The following is a 19,017-nucleotide window of genomic DNA, read 5'->3' on the forward strand; positions in this document are numbered from 1 at the left end:
TTGGAATCGCTAAATTTTACTGATGGCTTTACGGCTCCTCAGATATTAAATATTGGGCAATGAGTATCTATTACATGTTTAGGTTGGTCAGCAAACAAAATTTTTTCACCAATGTCGAAGGACTCTTGGTATACATATTTTTTGTTTTCTTTTACACCTTTCAATCATCGTGAACTCCATTTTTCGCATTTCACCCTCTTTTATTACCTCTAACCGGTAATTGTGACAAATATTTAATCTTTCTTATTTATACCCTTTTTATAATCCTCTATTACGTTAGTGTTTAATTTTTATTATCAGTATAATGACTTGTTTTAAGAATTTTTCATTGTTTAATTTATGCATCCTTGGGAAACCAGTTTGCAGTTACGCCACTGGTGCAAGAAATTAATAATTTTTTAAGAGAAATGAAAAATTTTAAAAATATCACCACATTAACGAGTTGCCTATAAACATAGTTTTAAAAAGTCGGCAGTCATTCAATTGAACAATAATTAATTATTAAATGAAAACTAACAAAAACCTCTAATTTAGGGATTTTCTTTTTGCTACTAAACGCCGGTGATGTTGGCGACAAATTCAACATTTTCTATTTCTATTAACAAACCCTTCAAAGCCGTGTTACTTTTATTGTGCTTTTATTATTAATTGAATCTGCTACAATTAAGTCCTTTTCTGACATATCCAGTACCATTATTCACAATTCTTTCTGTCTTACGTTATTTTTTGTAATAAAACAGTATGATCTTGACCCATTTTGAATGGCTATATAATACCATTGTCTAAGTCTACTTAGACAATGATAATACCTACTAACGATAATTCGATTGAACGATTAAAAAATGATAACTGTAATACTGATAAAATTCTCGTTACAGCATTTGAATGTTATAAAGTGTGCAACACAGGCATTTATCGGATGATAAGGAAATCACAGATAAAGGTCTGACTATTTATTAGTTATTAAAAAAACACTTATTACATACATTTAAATTATTTAATATCATTAATAGTGATTGCTAACATATTTACAATCGACTAGAACATGTTGCTCTCTTTAATAATTTAACTATTTACAAATCCTTCACAGGCAACATTAGAAGACAATTATCAATATGTTCAATGTCATTAATGACAGAGAGCCGGTTTAAGGCAACCTTAATGTTGAATAGCCGTCAAAATCGCGAATAAGAAAAATGATGCAGAATCTTAAAAGAAAACATTAAGTTTGCCTCGCCTATTAACAAGGAAGAAATGATGAAAAACAAAATTAACAAAAATTAAGTAATACGCACTGGGCGAAATCAGACAGCCATAATTAATATATTTGGTAACACTTATAAATGGTGAAAATGTATTTGGTTATTCATAACATGCACAAGTTAAATTTCAAAAAAGAACTGATTACATCTATATAATATTTTTGGATTGTTTACAGTTACACTTCAGTTGACTTCACCACCACACTATTCTGTTGCTTCTTGAACAAGCCTCCTAGGAATGACTGATGATTATGCAAACCTGGTTTACCTTTATTCGCCAGTTTGTCCGAACGCGAACAAGTACTGGCTGACGTAGACTGGAATGAGACGGACATGCCGCTATCTAACGACCCCACACTACCTCGGCGCTGTGCCTTTTCTCCTGCAACTACACTGACAAAATTACTAATAACGTCAAGTCACTCCGCTAACAACTTACATTGTTCGTGGATATCTAACAACGAATTACTGAGAGCGGAACGTTTGATTTGAGTATCGTGACCCGCATCGTCTACACATTCCGACCCTCCTAGCGCCTGGTTCTGTGAACACGGACATTGATACGAACACACCTCTACGTCTGCCACGCCACTGTCTCGATTCTCCGTGCCTGTAAAAACAAACACTCCGCAATTCGTCACCTCTGTCTTTCGCTTTTTCGCAAATCACCTGTTCTAGTTCCTCTGTTGGATTTCTGACGCTCCAGCTCCGCCTCGATTCTCAGATTTTCCATCTCGTCCATCTCGCTGACGGCCTCTTTCAAGTCTTCCGCGAATTTACACCGGTCGTGCTCGTTTCGGGCGTTAAATGTAACCAACACTTTCCCATCGACCCTCTGACTCAAACGTATGCCATACGGATAATCTAAATACGAAAGGGTTAGTCCGAACGTCGTCCTAATGTAACATATTAAAATAACTCACGGGCAACTTCGAATAAAGTCACAGTCATCCCACACAGGGGGAAACTATTTCGGAACGTGTAAGTAACTGAAGATTTCTTTTTACTTAAAATTTTTGTGATGACGAGCAAGTCGTTGAAAAGGAACACTTCTCTCTGGTGTACACCTGGCCGTTCTTTTTTGTAAATATCGGGAATCTCGTACAAACGACAGTAGCACACTAATCGACGATGGGGCAAGGCCATATTTGGTTTCTTACCGACGATGGTCGCCTGGACCTTCATCACTTGAGTCACGTGATCCGATCCTGGCTTAAATTCATTCGCTTTGACTCTATCGTAAACACCGGTCAACATGTCGCTGTCTATATCACCGCAATCGTCAATTCCTCTTAAATTTTTAATAAAATCTTCCAACTTCATTCGACGTTCTGGTTTGATATTCGGAGTGTGCAGGTCCGTATTCAGCATGATTATAGCGAACGCGAGCACAAAAATCTGCAACAACAACCGTCAACTTTACAGGTAGGTACATATTTATGGGTGCACGTTTATCAATTCTGAATCCACCTACCGTGTCCGGAGATCTCAAACGTGCCACGATGTCGACGTTGCACTGACAGTACCTCTGCGAGAACACTTCCATGAGTCTCTCGATTTTCTGTGCCTCTCCGGGCATCCTGAAGTGCTGCTGGAATTTGCGAAGGGCGACGTCAACCTGCATCCCCGACAGATCCAGCTCGTTGGCGAAACATTCTAAAACCGCCATGCAGAACGGGTTTTGAAGATTGCCCAAGTATTCGCCGATCATCTGTTTGCTCAGTCCCTTTCTCGATATCAAAAATCTGGCGACTCCTTGCGGAGAATTTTCTAAAAATCCTCTTCGGATCAAGTAGGAGATCCCCCTCTCCGGCTTCTTGTTGAACAAGTTGAGACCGACTCTGTATTGTCGTTTTCTGATTGTTTCGGTTATCTTGTAGCTCGTGGGCGCTTGTGGTTCGTTGGTCCTCTCCAGAGTGTACGTCGAAGCGCTTGTGTTCGAGATGCTGCCGAGGCTGGTTTCCAGGGCCGGTTCGGCGTATTCGGAGATGTGGTTGCCTTTGCGCTTCCAGACCGGGGACCCCGAAAATTCGCATTGTACGCGCTCGGCCGATATGCTACTGTCACTACCGGAACTTTGGACACTCGACAACGAACCGTTTTCGTTGGTCTTGGTCAGACCGTTCGTCTTGTGATGTCTGGGATCGATGGACCTCGACGAGATGCTCGAGGTCCTTTTTGGCACCTCCGGCGGCACCTTCCTGCTGTTGAGGCTGTGCCGGCTGCGCGAATAGCCGTTGGTGGACGTCGTCGGAGTGCTGCACGAACTAGGGCTCGCTGTGACTTGGGTGCCTGCCGAATCGGACTTCGAATCGGCTGCAGAGTAATAATGCTGAAGGGACGACGCCGAATAGTTCTCCCAACAGACGGTTGGAGTGCCCGATTGGCTTCGAGGGATCGGCATGTTGTCGATATTTCGTCTCTCCCTCAGCGACATCGACCTCACCGGAAGGACCCTCAAACTCGAGCAGTCGTGCCCTTCATAATTCCTCATGTATTCAGAACACTGTTGTTCAGTTTCACCGATTGTGCTACGACAGTCTTCGGAATTTGCGGGGATTCGGCGACTGATACGCTTCTCGGCTTTGGCCATTGCCGTAATGGCTGCGAATTTTTTAAGAAGAGTGTAACGTCTGAATGCCCTTTGTATTGTGAGAGCGGCATTGCGGGCCTTAACTCCGCCATATTTTCTCTCCAACACTTCGATTTGCTTATCTAAAATGTCTTGCGACAGTTCGTACCTAAATTATTTCGAATTAACTTTTCTTTTATTCTCATCGTCACACGGTCCCACTTACGTTGTTTGAACCCTCGACCTCTTCAGTACATCCCCGTTCCGAAGAGAACCCTTCTTGTGAAGGGGCTGCGACACGTTCACGTACGTAGAGTTGTTCGGAGATGCACGAGAGTACATGGGACTAGGGGTCGGGGTGCTGTAGTTCTGCGCCTGGACAAAACTCGGAGCTTGGATGTAAGTTTGCTCTTGGATGTGATCCGAAGAACCCATCGAATTCACTATTTGGGACCTCTCCATTTTTGGTGGAAAACTACAAGAGAAAAGTTCCAATTTAAATCGAGTCCATTGTCTTAAAAATACACACAAATGTAATATGCAATAACACGAAACAGTGAAAAAATTGCGCGGATAACCTTGTAGAATTAAGCTATGGACTTTCTGTTATTGACCTGTTACTACGCAAAGCAACGGAAACCATTTTAATGTCACCACTATTAAAACACGGTAAAACAATAATGAAACCAGACAAACGAAATGTCATTAAAATAAAACAAGAGAAACTAAAATTTCTTCGACAAACAACTGGTGAAGTTGCTTCAAACGTGGAAAAAACTAGTCGAATGCTACATAAAAATGCAATTAAGCATTAAATCGATGAGTTGGTCGGCAAGATTTTCACAAACATGGACAAGTATCACGTTTCTGAACGCCCCTTATTACACCATTTTCACAACTGAAATTCAGAGAAGTGTTCTGACGTTCGTGACATCTTGCGTTTGACTCAATTATTGTAATTAACAGCTACAGGACGAAACAGTGTCTTTAGGGCTTGGGCTTTACTTGGTCGTGGCTTTAACACGATATTTAGGCCCCGTTCCCTTCGAACAACGCAAAACAATCGCCGAGAAAATCAAGTGGATCTCTGCTTGTCTGGTGCGAACGAGATAATATATTTCATTTTCGAACAAGACGTCCCACATCCTCTTTTAGATCGACACTGCGCAATGATAAATCTAGTCAAAATTCGATTCTGGGTTTTCCGGAAATTCATAAATAGAACACAGATGTGGTGGTGGTGCATCGTCTGAGCACAAGATCGAAAAATATCCGCACCTTTTACGCACAACCGTAAAAATATCAATTTTGCGAATTTCACACGATATACAGAATGGTGTTTGATTTCTCCACCTGGTAGATATCCTTGAGCCGTGAGGTTTTTATTTTCGAAGTCTTGTACAGCGCGCGACCGGGGTCGGTTAATTTGACAAAAATTACGCACGCGGAACGATAAAAATTAAACGACCTGGATGGACAAAATATTTTTGTGAATTTTTGCGTACGTGACGGTTGTGTACTAGACAACTTGAACGCGTTCGATGGAACAACATTTTTAACTGGTGCGGAAAATAAAACAAAAATTGTCTTACTTTCCCACTAAAAATCCTGATATGCATATGATCATCGCGAATACCACATAAACACATACACGCACAAAATAAACATGTAAGGTCTGTCGCAACAGACTTGTGTGGCCTCTGAGAAGGCAGCTGGCGGACTAAAATCAAGATGGTAAATGGTTCCAATCCTAAATCACAGGTAGTCAGATCAGCCATAAAGGAAAAAATAAGGACGAAGAGTAGCAGCTGCCGCATTTGGTGAATCGGGCATCATGTGTTTCATCATCGAAGAAACTATTAAAATTTTCGAGCTATGTACGTGATGAAACTTTTAAAAGCCGAATTAATTTCATTTTGAGCAATTGGAATCATTCGCTGACATTATTAGATTACTCGTAAGTCCTGAGACAATCGTGACGAGGCTTTTAAAGGACTTGGTAATATTGCGGTCGAGACAATACCCAAGAACAGAAGTGACCGTCAACTTTTCATCAACACTTAAAAAAAACACAGATTTTTCGCAATCACACGACTATCTTTACTGTTCAATCGACGACGCCAGCCTTGATGGTGGAATTTCCAGGAAGGGATATTTACCAAAATTACATTAATACTTTTTGTTACACCAAAAAATAAAACAACCGCACGTAAGAGACGCCTTAATTACTGACATCAGATGTGATTTCTTTCAAGTTTTTAGTGTATATTATAATGTTGTAGCGTCGAAAATCGTATTTCTTTAGAATATGACACGTTGCACGTGTTCGTCGACACGTCATGTACCCCCCTTGCCTCAAGGAAGGTTAGGTAAAAGGGAGGGACCGGCAGGTGGTAGCCCTAACGCATGTGTGGCGTGTGGTGACCGAACGAAAAGCAGATGTTGTCGAATACCTTCGTCCCCCTTTCGTTCCCTTATCGTGTTCCTCGAACACATCTACCTCTGAAATTTTCACTTTTGGAACGAAAAACCTCAAACCAACAGCAAATCTACCGACAAAACCGCCTTCTATGGTTTTAATGACCTCGATAATTTACGGCAATTTCCGCCCACCTAATTCGCCAATTAATTTTAAAATTAGCCACGTATGTCGGCATACGCAATTTCGTACATGTTCAAATGTAATAATGGCGCGGACGTCATTCTGTTGTTGTGGTTTTTTCCTCTCCCCGACGGCCAAAACGAAATCAATTTGTCCGCTATTTCTGGATCGGAGAATTCGTGCTGGAAAAAAAAAATCAGGCGACATTATTGGGAACTGAAATCGTAGAAAGTTCGACGATAATAAAATCAGTCTACCGTTGCGTAAGCGCGACAACACCGACAAGCTGGCCACAATTCTGAACGTTACCGAACAAGTGCAAAAAAAAAACATTTACTAATTCGATAACAAAATATTGGCGAAATTGCGCTAATTATTGCCACCTTTGTGCCGTTAATGCGACGCAAAGCAAGTTGAAACCGTAACGACGCGGAAATCGGAAAGTTTGTTTTGACAGTTCGCGATGATCGACAGAAATCCTGTCTTAGCTTAAGTCGCGTGACGTGTTCAGAACGAGATTTAGCAATCGAGTCGAGTTAAAACTGTTAGAAGTTCAGCACACTTTCGTCGGATGCAATCAATGCGACGGTCATAACAGTAAAACCATAAATATATAATAGCATTTATGTGTAAATAAATTCAAATTAGGAAAAAGTACGTTTGTTTTACATTCTAAAATTGCGTATAATTCTACGATAAAGGAGAAAGTTGTTCGAATATTCAGCATTTGTGTGTTGTGATTAATAGCGATTTTCTAAATCAAACAAGAAAAAAAATTTAACATCTGTCTGCACAGATGACATAATACTCTTACGACTTTTCATTTTTATCAGGTGCAATACTCGACTATCGTCAATGTTAAAAAACACATAATAAATCTGTTGTTTCGGGAACTAATTATGTATGAATATGTAATAAATCCTTATACATACGTTTATTTCACTTAGGTAACTTACACAACATAATCAAGAACAAAAAAATAGGGGCGGCTGTGGAAAACGAAACTTCTGAAAACATGTGGCCTAGCTTCAATCGAACCAACAGCGATGATGAAGAGAGGTTTCGACGAAACTACAGTGTTGTGTGTTTGTTGTTGTAAACTCACTCACAATTTTCTTCGTTCCCATTTCGAAAATAGGATTCTATCATGAATATTTCGTCTTCTCGAGTGGAAACAATTTTTTCAATAACATTCACGTCAATGTCACAAGTGACAAATGACAGTTTATTAAGTTACGTCCTATGTTTTCACAAATTGTTTTCCATAGCCGCCCCTTATTTCTTTTTATGTTGATCACGTTAATGTCGATTCATCTGATTTAAGTAATGAATTAACGTTAATGGTTTTTATTCCACTTGAGCTGGGTTTCATCATGGAAAAAAGCATACTTATTTTAATTGGATAGTGCCGAATGTAGTAGCACGCAGGCAATTATTCCAATAAAGTACCTACGTATTCCACTTATCAAAGTAGGGTAGAGACAATTAGCGGAACTTCATGTTAACGATACCCTCATTTAAAACATTGTTGCCAGATTTAGTAATTTCTCGCGAAGAGACAACGCCGTCGGTACTGTCCGACCGGAAAATAAACATCTGACGTCAGAACCGCTTAATTGCATCCATTAATGCGGAGAAAAATATCGGCAAAAACCCGATTCGCACTTAAACGAGAATTAGAAAAAGAAAAACAAAATAATATTGAGTCTGGGAATGGAAAAATTGAAATCAACAGAGCTTTCACTGTAGAATGGGCTCAACAAAAACAAAGTTAACCGAGCTGTGAATATGTAACGTGCCGAACTGTTACATATAAAATGCAATCGAAAACAGTTAAGCAAATGTAGGTTTAATGGCACATTAGCAACCTCGGTACAAAACAAAAATAAACTAATACGGTAAGCGCATGTTAATTACCCCAACGGTACATGCAGAACGAGGTCCGTGTCCTGATCACCCACCTATAAACCAGTGATTCACCCGACAGCCAATCGAACCTCCACAAAATACGACACTAGGTCAAAATATCAAGGATTTTAAAAATCAACAAAACATTACTGCTTTGGCCAACTCTCTTGTGCATAAATCAGAGAAACAAACGACCATAAACTTTAAATAGTTCCGTGTTTTCTGCAAAAACTGAGATTGATCACCAGTTGAGACCAAAAAACTTGTCGCAAGCGCTAATCGAGATAAGAATGGAGTTTACAATTTATTCGTTGTTCTATTTTGGTATTTTAATAGATATTAATAGATAATACGAAAACATACTCATGAACACAATCGAACGTTCAATGCCAATTCTTTCTGAAGTTTGAACGAACACAATGCAACACAGCCTCTTATTACAGATAATTAAATTGCCAAGTGATTAAACGCATTAAGTGCGTTGTGATAGAGCAACTCAGAATCGAGAGTACTCTCGAAAATCCAATTCAAATAATTTACTAATCGACGACTTTCATTCGGCTGAAATTGCACTCCAAACAACTTTTTCGCGATTGTTCTTATAATAGAAAAACATTCTAGCAGTGTTCAGGTCTGGTGAATAGAGCAACATAGTTACCCAAATACGTATTTCAACTAAATAAACGTACAATTTTGTTCGATTCACTTCCTTTTTAAGCGTATACTTAACTTTTGACATTGACAAATCTCGAAAATTACTAGTCGTCGGGGTTAAAGGTAAAACATTCGATTGTTCGTGTTCGTTCTGCCTTCTTAAATGCGAAATTTAACACATTTCTGTTGGCCAACACGTTTCAGTGTCTTTCACAGCCGATAAACCTGTGACATTTATACTTGAAAGTCGATTACAAATAAACGTTCAGCAGCGTCCATTCGTGGCTTTTACCTGATAACAGTGATATGTTTCCTGAAGGGTGGTAAAGTGTGACAAGTGTCAGCGACAGTGACCAAGCGACTGACATGTTGTCTTCTGGTTGTACAAACTACTCTAATTCTTTCTTGTTGTAGGCCCGATCGTCTGACTCTGACGACCGTTCTATCGCATACATCGACCGTGTGGACAGGGTTAGTAGACCTGACATGTTCCGTTCTGACTTGATTCTGGCGCACATAGGGCTGGGGAAACCCCCCTGGCGACTGTCCACGCATTACAACCACTCACAATTCACGTATCATGATTACACTTGACGTCCACTCTCCGGATCGAACGAACGGCGATAGTAAAAGTAATCGAACTTTCTACTTTTTGGTGGCGGTTTGTGGTGGCAACAGGAAATGGGGCACTGGGATAACTCGCATCAGACAAAACGCAAAGGAAACGCAGAGAACAGAAACCACAAAACAGAGGACGAGTTTCCGAACTGTTGACGGTAAATGTCAGCTGACCGTACCTCACCACAGACAACCGAATGGAACGATCGGCACAGTTTGAAGAAGGCGAGCGGGGCTACCGCGTGACGTCACACAGTCACAGTCCTTGGTGTTACATCACCTCACAGCATAAACACCGATTCCAGTTGTCGGAGCCAACCCGACAACCCCCGGGGTGTAGGCGTCGAGACGGTAAGCGCACTGGAGTAGAGGCGTCGAGATGCAGCCACCACCGACGACATGTGGCGTGTCACTACACAAACAAACGTCGGATCTGACATGCGAGCAATTACCGCGAACGTGTGGGTGCTCGGTTTATACCGATACCAAGAATACGTTCGGCGAGCTAAAGAACCGCTTGAAAAATGACAGCCGCAGACTAGCCTGAGGATATCCGTTCACTTTCCCTTATTTAGAAATCAATACGCCGTTCGACTGTGGCATATATGACAGTTTGTGGGCCCGTGGGTGCGTATTTCCGCGATCGACTGCCACCAAAGTGCATCCTCGAGGTGAATGACATCTTCCCGGAGTCCCGGCCCCAATCGACACCGACGCCTAATTCGATTAGCGTCAAACGACGTTGTCGACGGTGCATCGGCGATAAGCACGCGCCCTCTGATTACCTTAATTTAATAAAAACTATAACTTTATTGTCTTCTTGGGCAGTGTGAACGTTCGGCGTCGGCGACGTCGCCGCACAAAGCGCATGCGCAACCACCATTGTCACTATTGTCAGTGGGAGGCGTCGGTGTTTATGACATTTTACAACATCCTTGTCCCAGAATTGTAAATAATACAATCACAACAAACCCGACCAGAAAAAAACAAACAGTCTCATAAGAATTATGTAGGGCAACAACAACGAAACAGCTGTCAAGCAAATTTGTCGCAAAATGTTTGCCGATTTCGTCAATTTACTTTCACGGCTTATCAATTTCCAACGATAAGATAATAAATCGCATCTCGTGGTGAACGTGACCGCGAGATCGTGGAAACCTTTGTCCTTATGATCGTTTGGTTGCGAAAATTGACTTTTCGTTGATGAATTAAATCTCACCTTTCATCTTGAAGTCGTTTCAGTTCCACCATTTCCAATTCGAACCTGAGGTTACTGTTCTCACACAGTAGGAGATCTCTTTCGCTGGCGACACCGTCTAATTCACGTTTAAGCCTTATTATTTGGTCCCGTTGTTCCCGAATGATGGCATCTTTTTGGGCCAACAATGAATTAATATCGACATCTATTCCTGCCATTGCAGGTCTGCTATTATATCCAACCAACACAATGTTATTAAAACGTTACGGTACTGTCCAGATTTTTAATGTCACGAACATTTTCATTCACTACCGATTTTGGACTTTTAATTTGTTTTTAACACAACAATTTGAAAAAAAATTATGACATCATACTCTCAAACGATATTGACAGACCAAATAGAACGCGCCGCACTGTCGGTTCGTTTTTGTCACTATTATTCGTCCATCTCTCTTACGTTATTATGGCACGCACAGGGCAAAACAGGATAAACAAACCTCATACGTGGCTCCACCTGACCACTCTCAGTAACACCACTGAAGATAATTTTATTATCGACACTGAACGATTTTTCCTTTTACAAATAAAAAATCAGTTTTTTTAAACTATTCTAAAATACAATGAAAAGTTTTAATAATTGAAAGCCTAAAAAAAATACCGAGGAAGGAAGGACTTGTATACAACCAAAAATTTATAATACTTAATATTACTACAGATGGCGCTTCTATAAAGTGCCCTATTGCCACATCGTCACATCTTGTTCAATATATTTTTTCCCATATTTTATCTTTTAATTTTAGTTTAAAATAGATCTTTTACTTGGAAGTTTTAGAAAAAGAAATATATTTATTTCGGTTAATAGAGCTAGAATTTAAAAAATTTTGGTGAACAGTAGCGTATCAAGGTTGTCCATTGGGTTTAAACAAATTCACAGAAAACAGAGTTGATTTTACTAACAAATTATTTAAACACTACATTCTCAAACACTAAGATCATGCTTTGTTTAAAATATTAAGTTATCGTTAAGCAATTAGATGTATATAAATTCCTGTTAAGACTAGATAATGACCTTCTGTGCTTGTTACTATCTTTAAAATAAATAGAATATAATCAAGTTTAGATGTAAGCTTGCAAAATTCTAAGAAATAGCAAAAAATAATTATTACTGTCAAAGAATTGAGAGTGGCGCGCATGTCTATTACATTGTTAAAAAAACTGACGATAAAATGTAAACAAGACAAGGACTAGATTATGACTACTGGTGTCACAATGCAAACCTCCATGTTGAGGTCCTTGTTTACTGCTCCAAAGATAAGAAACCGTTAATATCACTTATCCTACGAGCTTTTAAAGGAAATCTCATTTTTGTATGAGTCATTTGAAGAATGTTTAATCTAGTCTCTAGTCTGATTATTTGAAAATTGCAAATTATAATGATTAATGAAACAGCAAATTGTATTGTAAAATGTTATCATTATTGTCTCAGCTTGGACATTTATAATATTTTCTCTCTGGTGACAAAATAAACTGCACTCTAAAATGTATCTTGTTCTAAACTATCTTGTTGAAGCTTCTAATAAATGTTCCCAAAAACTGAGTACGCAGTTTTTAATGTCAACGTGTTTTGAACATGTAGAAAAAAAAAACATAACTGGTATGTGATATTTAAAGTCCACATGCTTGAATCAAGCCGAAGAACAACAATAAAATGACATTCATTCAGAGATAAGGAAGCCGATGGAATGCCAGACGAAGTGTTGAGTAGGTATGAATAATCGACTATAAAAGTGGTTAAAAAATTGGAAATCCGTTTTAAATGACCAGACTCCAGAAAAAATTATAACATAACAGTATAATGTTTTTATAATAACTGAGTTAAAATCAACGTGTTTTAAACACGTGGATGCCAAATGATAATTAAATATACAGCTCTTAAAGTTCACGTGCTTCAAACACGTGGAAAAAAAAATAACTGAGGAAAATCATTCCTAACTGAGTATATAGCTTTTAAACTCCACGTAATTTAAATACGTGCAAGAAAACTACAGTTTTCTTTTCAGTTTCACTAAATACCTTGTCAGCACCTGTGTTTATTATTTTTATCTAAACATCAGAAATGTTTCAGTAAGAAACACACTTTTTTAAAGTTGTAAAGCCTTTACGACTATTCACACAAACAATTGCATCATAAAATCCGAATGTTAATGCGACGTATTATATATTTGCATTAAAAATTACAGTATTTTATGTAGTCAATATTTAAATAAATACCGTAAAATATAATCGATTCAACTCGTTACAATTTTATTTTTACTTCTGTTTACGCCGTCACTGGGAATTTTAAATCAGAGAGGGGATGAGTAAACTGACACTTACCGACTCAGGTTTCCGGTAGCAACTGTATTCATAAAATCGGAAAATTTATAATTATTTATTATTTTTCGCTTTTTAGCAAATTTACTCCAATCATAATTCAACTATATTTTTCATTTGAATTTTTTTAAATGTTTTACTCAATTTGTGTAATATATTTTTTGAATTAGTTGTTTAAGATTTATAATAATAAATGAAAAAAATTGCAAGACCCTTTTAATTCATAAAATTATTAAATATTGGTTGATTAAAATGCGTTAAACTTGTTTCCATATTTTTATTACGTCCTAATAAGTTGAGGAAAGAAAATGTAATTCCGATAGAAGGCAGCAATATGGCAACGTGGACAGAACGCCACATCCGGTCTCTATAAGTAGAGGGAACCCAGGCGAAGTCTCCATTTTGTTACTGTTGTTAGTGGTGTAAGCGTGTGGTTGTGTATCTTGTTAAGAACACACAACCCACCTAAAAAAAAGAGAAATAATATTTACAAAAATCCAAAAAAATATAAAAATATAACAAAAACCCCAAAAAAATCGAAAAACAGTGGAAAAAAACGAAAATAAACGGTTAATGTATATTTTTCGTTTCTTATGTTAACGCGTAGCATTTAATATCTGTGTAGTGTCGAATAAGTGAAGATGAATCCGGGTGCTCCAAATTATCCCATGGCGTCTCTGTACGTCGGGGATCTCCACACCGATATCACGGAAGCGATGCTCTTCGAGAAGTTTTCCACTGCTGGTCCTGTACTTTCGATTCGTGTTTGCAGAGATTTGATAACGAGGCGTTCGTTGGGTTACGCTTATGTGAATTTCCAACAACCCGCGGATGGTGAGTCATTGTAATTTTTAACATTGAAAAATTCTCTTTAAGTGTAGTCGTTCCATATGGCACGTTATCCTTGTTAATGCGTCTTGATTGTTAACCTTCCCCCACTACCTTCGATGTCTTTCGTCTTAAACATTGAGATAACTGCAATCGAAAAATGTTGCAGCCGAACGAGCTTTGGACACGATGAATTTTGATTTGATTAAGGGCCGCCCTATTCGCATTATGTGGTCTCAACGCGACCCATCCCTTCGCAAGTCCGGCGTTGGAAACGTGTTCATCAAGAATTTGGACCGGTCCATCGACAACAAGGCCATGTACGATACATTTTCGGCCTTCGGAAACATCCTGAGTTGTAAAGTGGCCCAAGATGAAAACGGAACCAGCAAAGGCTATGGATTCGTCCATTTTGAAACTGAGGAAGCAGCCAATAAGTCCATCGAGAAGGTGAATGGCATGTTGCTCAACGGAAAGAAAGTGTACGTTGGACGCTTCATTCCACGCAAAGAACGCGAAAAGGAATTGGGCGAGAAAGCAAAACTTTTCACTAACGTTTACGTGAAGAATTTTGGCGAAGACTTGACTGAAGAACAATTGCGTTTGATGTTTGAAAAGTACGGCAAAATTACAAGTTACAAGATTATGAGCAAGGACGACGGGAAATCCAAAGGATTCGGATTTGTTGCTTTTGAGAACCCTGAGGCCGCAGAGACAGCCGTGGAGGCGTTGAATGGTAATTATTATTAAAAGGTTAAGGTGTTGACAGGTAAATTTGTAATTGGACGTTTAGGTAAGGAATTACTGGAAGGGAAGCCGTTGTACGTCGGTCGGGCTCAGAAGAAAGCGGAACGTCAACAGGAACTGAAACGTCGCTTCGAAGCACTGAAGATGGAGCGTCTGAACCGCTATCAAGGCGTGAACTTATATGTGAAGAACTTGGATGACACAATCGACGATGAGCGATTACGCAAGGAATTTTCTCCGTTTGGAACGATCACTTCGGCTAAAGTGATGATGGAAGATAATAGAAGCAAGGGTTTCGGTTTTGTTTGCTTTTCGTCACCGGAGGAGGCTACAAAAGCCGTGACTGAAATGAACGGGCGAATAGTGGGCTCGAAGCCTTTATACGTGGCCTTGGCGCAAAGAAAGGAGGATCGCAAGGCCCATCTGACATCTCAATATATGCAACGCATGGCCAATATGCGAATGCACCAGATGGGGCAATTTATTCAGCCGGGCACATCGAGTGGGTACTTCGTACCGACGATTCCAGCACCGCAAAGGTTTTACGGAGCGGCTCAGATGGCCCAGATTCGCACGAACCCGAGATGGCCGGCTCAGACCCCCGTGAGGCCAGGCGCCCAGGGCAGCGCCAACCCGTACGGTACCATTCCGACCACTTACAGGGCCGCACCGCGCCCACCAAACCAGTCAGCCGCAATGAGGAGCAATATCAATGTGCCAAGACCAATAACAGGCCAGCAGCCGCCCAATTTACAAGGACGACCCTTAGGTAGCCAAGGCGTTGTGGCACCAGCAGGTAATCGCCCCACTACTTACAAGTATACAGCAAATATGCGTAATCCTCCACAAGGTTTAGGCATCAGCAATGCTGCGCCCGTGCAACAAGCTGTCCACATTCAAGGCCAGGAGCCTTTGACAGCCACCATGTTGGCAGCAGCCCCGCCACAAGAGCAAAAACAAATGCTAGGTGAGAGGCTCTTCCCGCTCATTCAACGCATGTACCCTGATTTGGCGGGCAAAATCACCGGTATGTTACTCGAGATTGACAATTCCGAGCTCTTGCATATGTTGGAACACAATGAATCCCTCAAAGCCAAGGTCGAGGAAGCTGTTGCTGTTTTACAAGCCCACCAAGCTAAACAAGCCGCTATCAAAAAGGAGTAATCATCGGCTCACACAGAAATAATAATCATAATAAAAATAAAAAAATTGCAAACATGTCTTATGACAAAAAAATATATATAAAAATCGCAACACTACAACTGTTCAATGCTTAGTCTTGAACAGCACTATTACCAATTTAAGGCTAAATTTTGAACAGACAAAAATAATCTTAATAAATGAAACTCTTACATTGGTTTGTGATTTTTGCTTGTTTGCAATTTTCACTATCTTAGTTTCATAACTTTATCCTAAATAGTTTGTTCAGTTCTTTTCTTCGATTTATTTGATGGTTTCAATAATTATTGTAAGTAAATCGCCAGACAATTTGTAAGTTTCGTATTTCTTATTTATTTCTTCGTTTAAAACTACAGTTCTTATCTTTTATGTTACTCTTTTTTTTGGTTTATGGATTTTTGAAGTAATAAATATTAATTAATTATGTTTTCTTTTTTTATTTACGCCTACATACACACGTAACATTACCTGACTGGCAAGCAACAGAGCGCAGAGTCGATCAAAAATACAAACTTGGTAATTGTGCAAGGATTTCTATTAAATTACTGTTTTGATTGAATTTATATAACGAGAGTTTTTCATTAATTTAATTCCGTTCAGTTTAAAAAACGTTTTGTAATTCTTATAAAGGCAGATCCCACTGTTTATTTACTTATCAATTTCAGACGTGTTCAAAAATGTAGCACATACTTGCATATATTCTTAGACCGAGTTTTCTTTAGACCCGGACTACATTTGCAAGTTTTACTTTTTGACTCACGTAAGGACGTCTACAGTTACAGACGTACTTATGCCTACGTAAATAGATGGTAAGTACTCACATTTTAATTACCTACTTTATGAATATTTTATGGATTTACGACGACGAAACGCAGTCAAAAATAAAAATGTTAACGTTCGCAGACTTGAAATTTTAATTTAACAAGAGATGGTCCTAACCGTTTTTATAATTAGGAGATTTTCCAGGCTATCATTGCTCGTATTTATGTAACATTTTAATAAACATAGTACATAGGTACCTGAATTGAAATAAAAATTAGTTTCTCAGATAAAGACATAATTATGTCTTTAATAACAATAACAAATATTTGTTGTCCAAAAGTTTTACAATCCACTACAGGACAAATGCAAATTACCTTTAATATGATAAACGTTATGCTACAAATAACAAATGATAGTGAAATAAAAGTAGAAAATAAAAATTTGCAAGTTGGTAACATTCACGTACCTCCGTACCTGTATCTAATTGCATTTAAAGTCCATTGTTATCAGCTTATATCAGAGATCTACGGGTAGGTACAGTTAAAAATATTATAATTACCCATGCTAATAATATTGCCCATTTGTAATGGATGACTCATGCAGAATATTTGTATTTGCGAAATGAATGTGAAAAGTGTTGGTATTACGTGTGACCCGCATGGGAACAAGGAATTGAAATTATACAGGGTGTAACAGACAAAAATGCATTTATTTTAATTGGTAATAAGACTCATATACTACAACTTTTCTAAAAAAAAATTTTCGAAAAACAAATTCTGAAGAGTTTTAAAAATTAATCTAAATTTACTAAAGATTTGTTTACCCGCCTATGGAACATTTTAATCTAACTACATACATTTAATAAAAAAACAAAACAAGGAGGTAACAAAAAACAAACGAAAGTGAAACCTTTTTATTTATGAAGCGCAATTATAACTTCTCATGACATTCAAGAAAAACAGCACTAATAAAAAAAACAAACGAAAGTGAAACTATCTTATTAATCAAATGCAATATAAAAACATTCAGTTTTTAATATTCCTGTTGAACAAACTTTTCAGATTTAAGAAATTGCATTCAACGTGAAAGGCACGTCGAAATAAAGGGGGGACAAATGGCAACTCAATTTTGCAAATTACAAGAAACTTTATTGAGAAAAGTTGTAATTGATGAGTAGGTACTATTACTAATTAAAATAAATGCACTTTTTCTGTTACACCCTGTATTATTATAGTTCAAAATAGAGGGACAATTAGTCATAGTATGCCAAATGTGGATAACAGTAGGTATTTCATGTTGAAAAACCTGATATGGATAAATATTTGTGGCCGTGAACCAAAGATATTTCAAAAACTTCTGTGCATAGTGTACTGTAAAACCTCTCAATAGCGGCCACAAAAGTGTATCGTAAAAATGACCGCTATAGAGAGGTGGCCGCTATTGAGAGTGAATGATAAATAAATCACATTGATTATTTTTATGATTACTTTATCAAGAGTAGGTAAATCTGCTATATTACATCATATAATTACATTTTTTTGAAATATTTTTCAATAGAGGTTTGTTTAAGTTCTTAATTTTGTTTGTACACCCTGATGAGATTCACAATTTGATAAATTGTTGATAACTTCCACAGCTAGTTCACTTTAATTATAATAGAATAGAAAACTTTGTATCTCTTAGTTTTCCACACTTCACCCATATCTTTGTTACTTGAGGTATAAGTTTCAGATTCATCTTCATCACTTTCAATACCTACCTATTTGAATCACCGCCTGAATCACAAGAACCGCCGAAAGTACTCTAACTAAAAATCTGTATCTTAAATCTTAAATATACAACAGGGTTAAATTTAAATTGAGAAAACAAGGGTTAAAGGATTTTAGGTATCTTTTGTCTAAACAATTTATGACCAGTATTGAGAGGTAAAATCGCAGATAATTTTCCAATAATATCTTTGGCGGAGTGGCCATGACCGCTATTAGGACTATTAGGAGGGTCATTAGTACAGATTTTCCGTATAATCTGTTCTGGCAACTTCAAAACTGGCCGTTTTTAGAGGCGACCGTTTTTTAGAGGTGGCCGAAAATAGAGGTGTTACTGTATTTATATTGGCCATAGGGATTGCATGTTGTCTTTATGGTTTACAATTTACATCGAACTAAGGACAAATAGGTAGGTATAAGATTTTAAGAGTATTCTCTTAAATTGCCTAAATTGTCTAGTAGATACAGTGTATTAAGAATTTTTGAGTTTTATTATGATAGCAGCATTATATGGTACTTATGGTAGTGAAGATAATTGGAAAAACTTA

The 19,017-nt window shown here is 38.3% G+C and overlaps 2 protein-coding genes across 8 annotated transcripts; one reads left to right on the forward strand and one right to left on the reverse strand.

The window, feature by feature from the left end:
- Positions 1 to 938: 938 nt before the first annotated feature.
- Positions 939 to 11,273, reverse strand: siz (Brefeldin-resistant Arf-GEF family protein schizo). 6 transcript variants are annotated; one of them, XM_069061547.1, is made up of 7 exons: positions 10,836 to 11,273; positions 4,061 to 4,309; positions 2,737 to 4,003; positions 2,186 to 2,660; positions 1,932 to 2,126; positions 1,702 to 1,872; positions 939 to 1,650 (listed from the first exon to the last, which is right to left on the reverse strand). In XM_069061547.1, exons 1-7 carry the CDS (start codon positions 11,030 to 11,032, stop codon positions 1,439 to 1,441), a joined length of 2,766 nt encoding a protein of 921 aa, XP_068917648.1. In that variant the 5' UTR covers positions 11,033 to 11,273; the 3' UTR covers positions 939 to 1,438. The 6 variants fall into 6 exon arrangements, with proteins under 6 accessions (XP_068917648.1, XP_068917649.1, XP_068917647.1 ...); XM_069061548.1 differs by lacking the exon at positions 10,836 to 11,273 and adding an exon at positions 10,402 to 10,593; XM_069061546.1 differs by lacking the exon at positions 10,836 to 11,273 and adding an exon at positions 9,291 to 9,789.
- A 2,303-nt stretch (positions 11,274 to 13,576) lies between these two features.
- pAbp (poly(A) binding protein) lies at positions 13,577 to 16,367 on the forward strand. Of its 2 annotated transcripts, XM_069060603.1 has the most exons (4): positions 13,577 to 14,021; positions 14,185 to 14,751; positions 14,809 to 15,558; positions 15,613 to 16,367. In XM_069060603.1, the coding sequence occupies exons 1-4, from the start codon at positions 13,829 to 13,831 to the stop codon at positions 15,924 to 15,926; spliced, it is 1,824 nt and encodes a 607-aa protein (XP_068916704.1). In that variant the 5' UTR covers positions 13,577 to 13,828; the 3' UTR covers positions 15,927 to 16,367. The 2 variants fall into 2 exon arrangements, with proteins under 2 accessions (XP_068916704.1, XP_068916703.1); XM_069060602.1 differs by having other exon boundaries at positions 14,809 to 16,367.
- The last annotated feature ends 2,650 nt before the right edge of the window (positions 16,368 to 19,017 follow it).

The sequence above is a fragment of the Tenebrio molitor genome, chromosome X (assembly GCF_963966145.1).
Source record: "Tenebrio molitor chromosome X, icTenMoli1.1, whole genome shotgun sequence".
Lineage (NCBI taxonomy): Eukaryota > Metazoa > Arthropoda > Insecta > Coleoptera > Tenebrionidae > Tenebrio > Tenebrio molitor.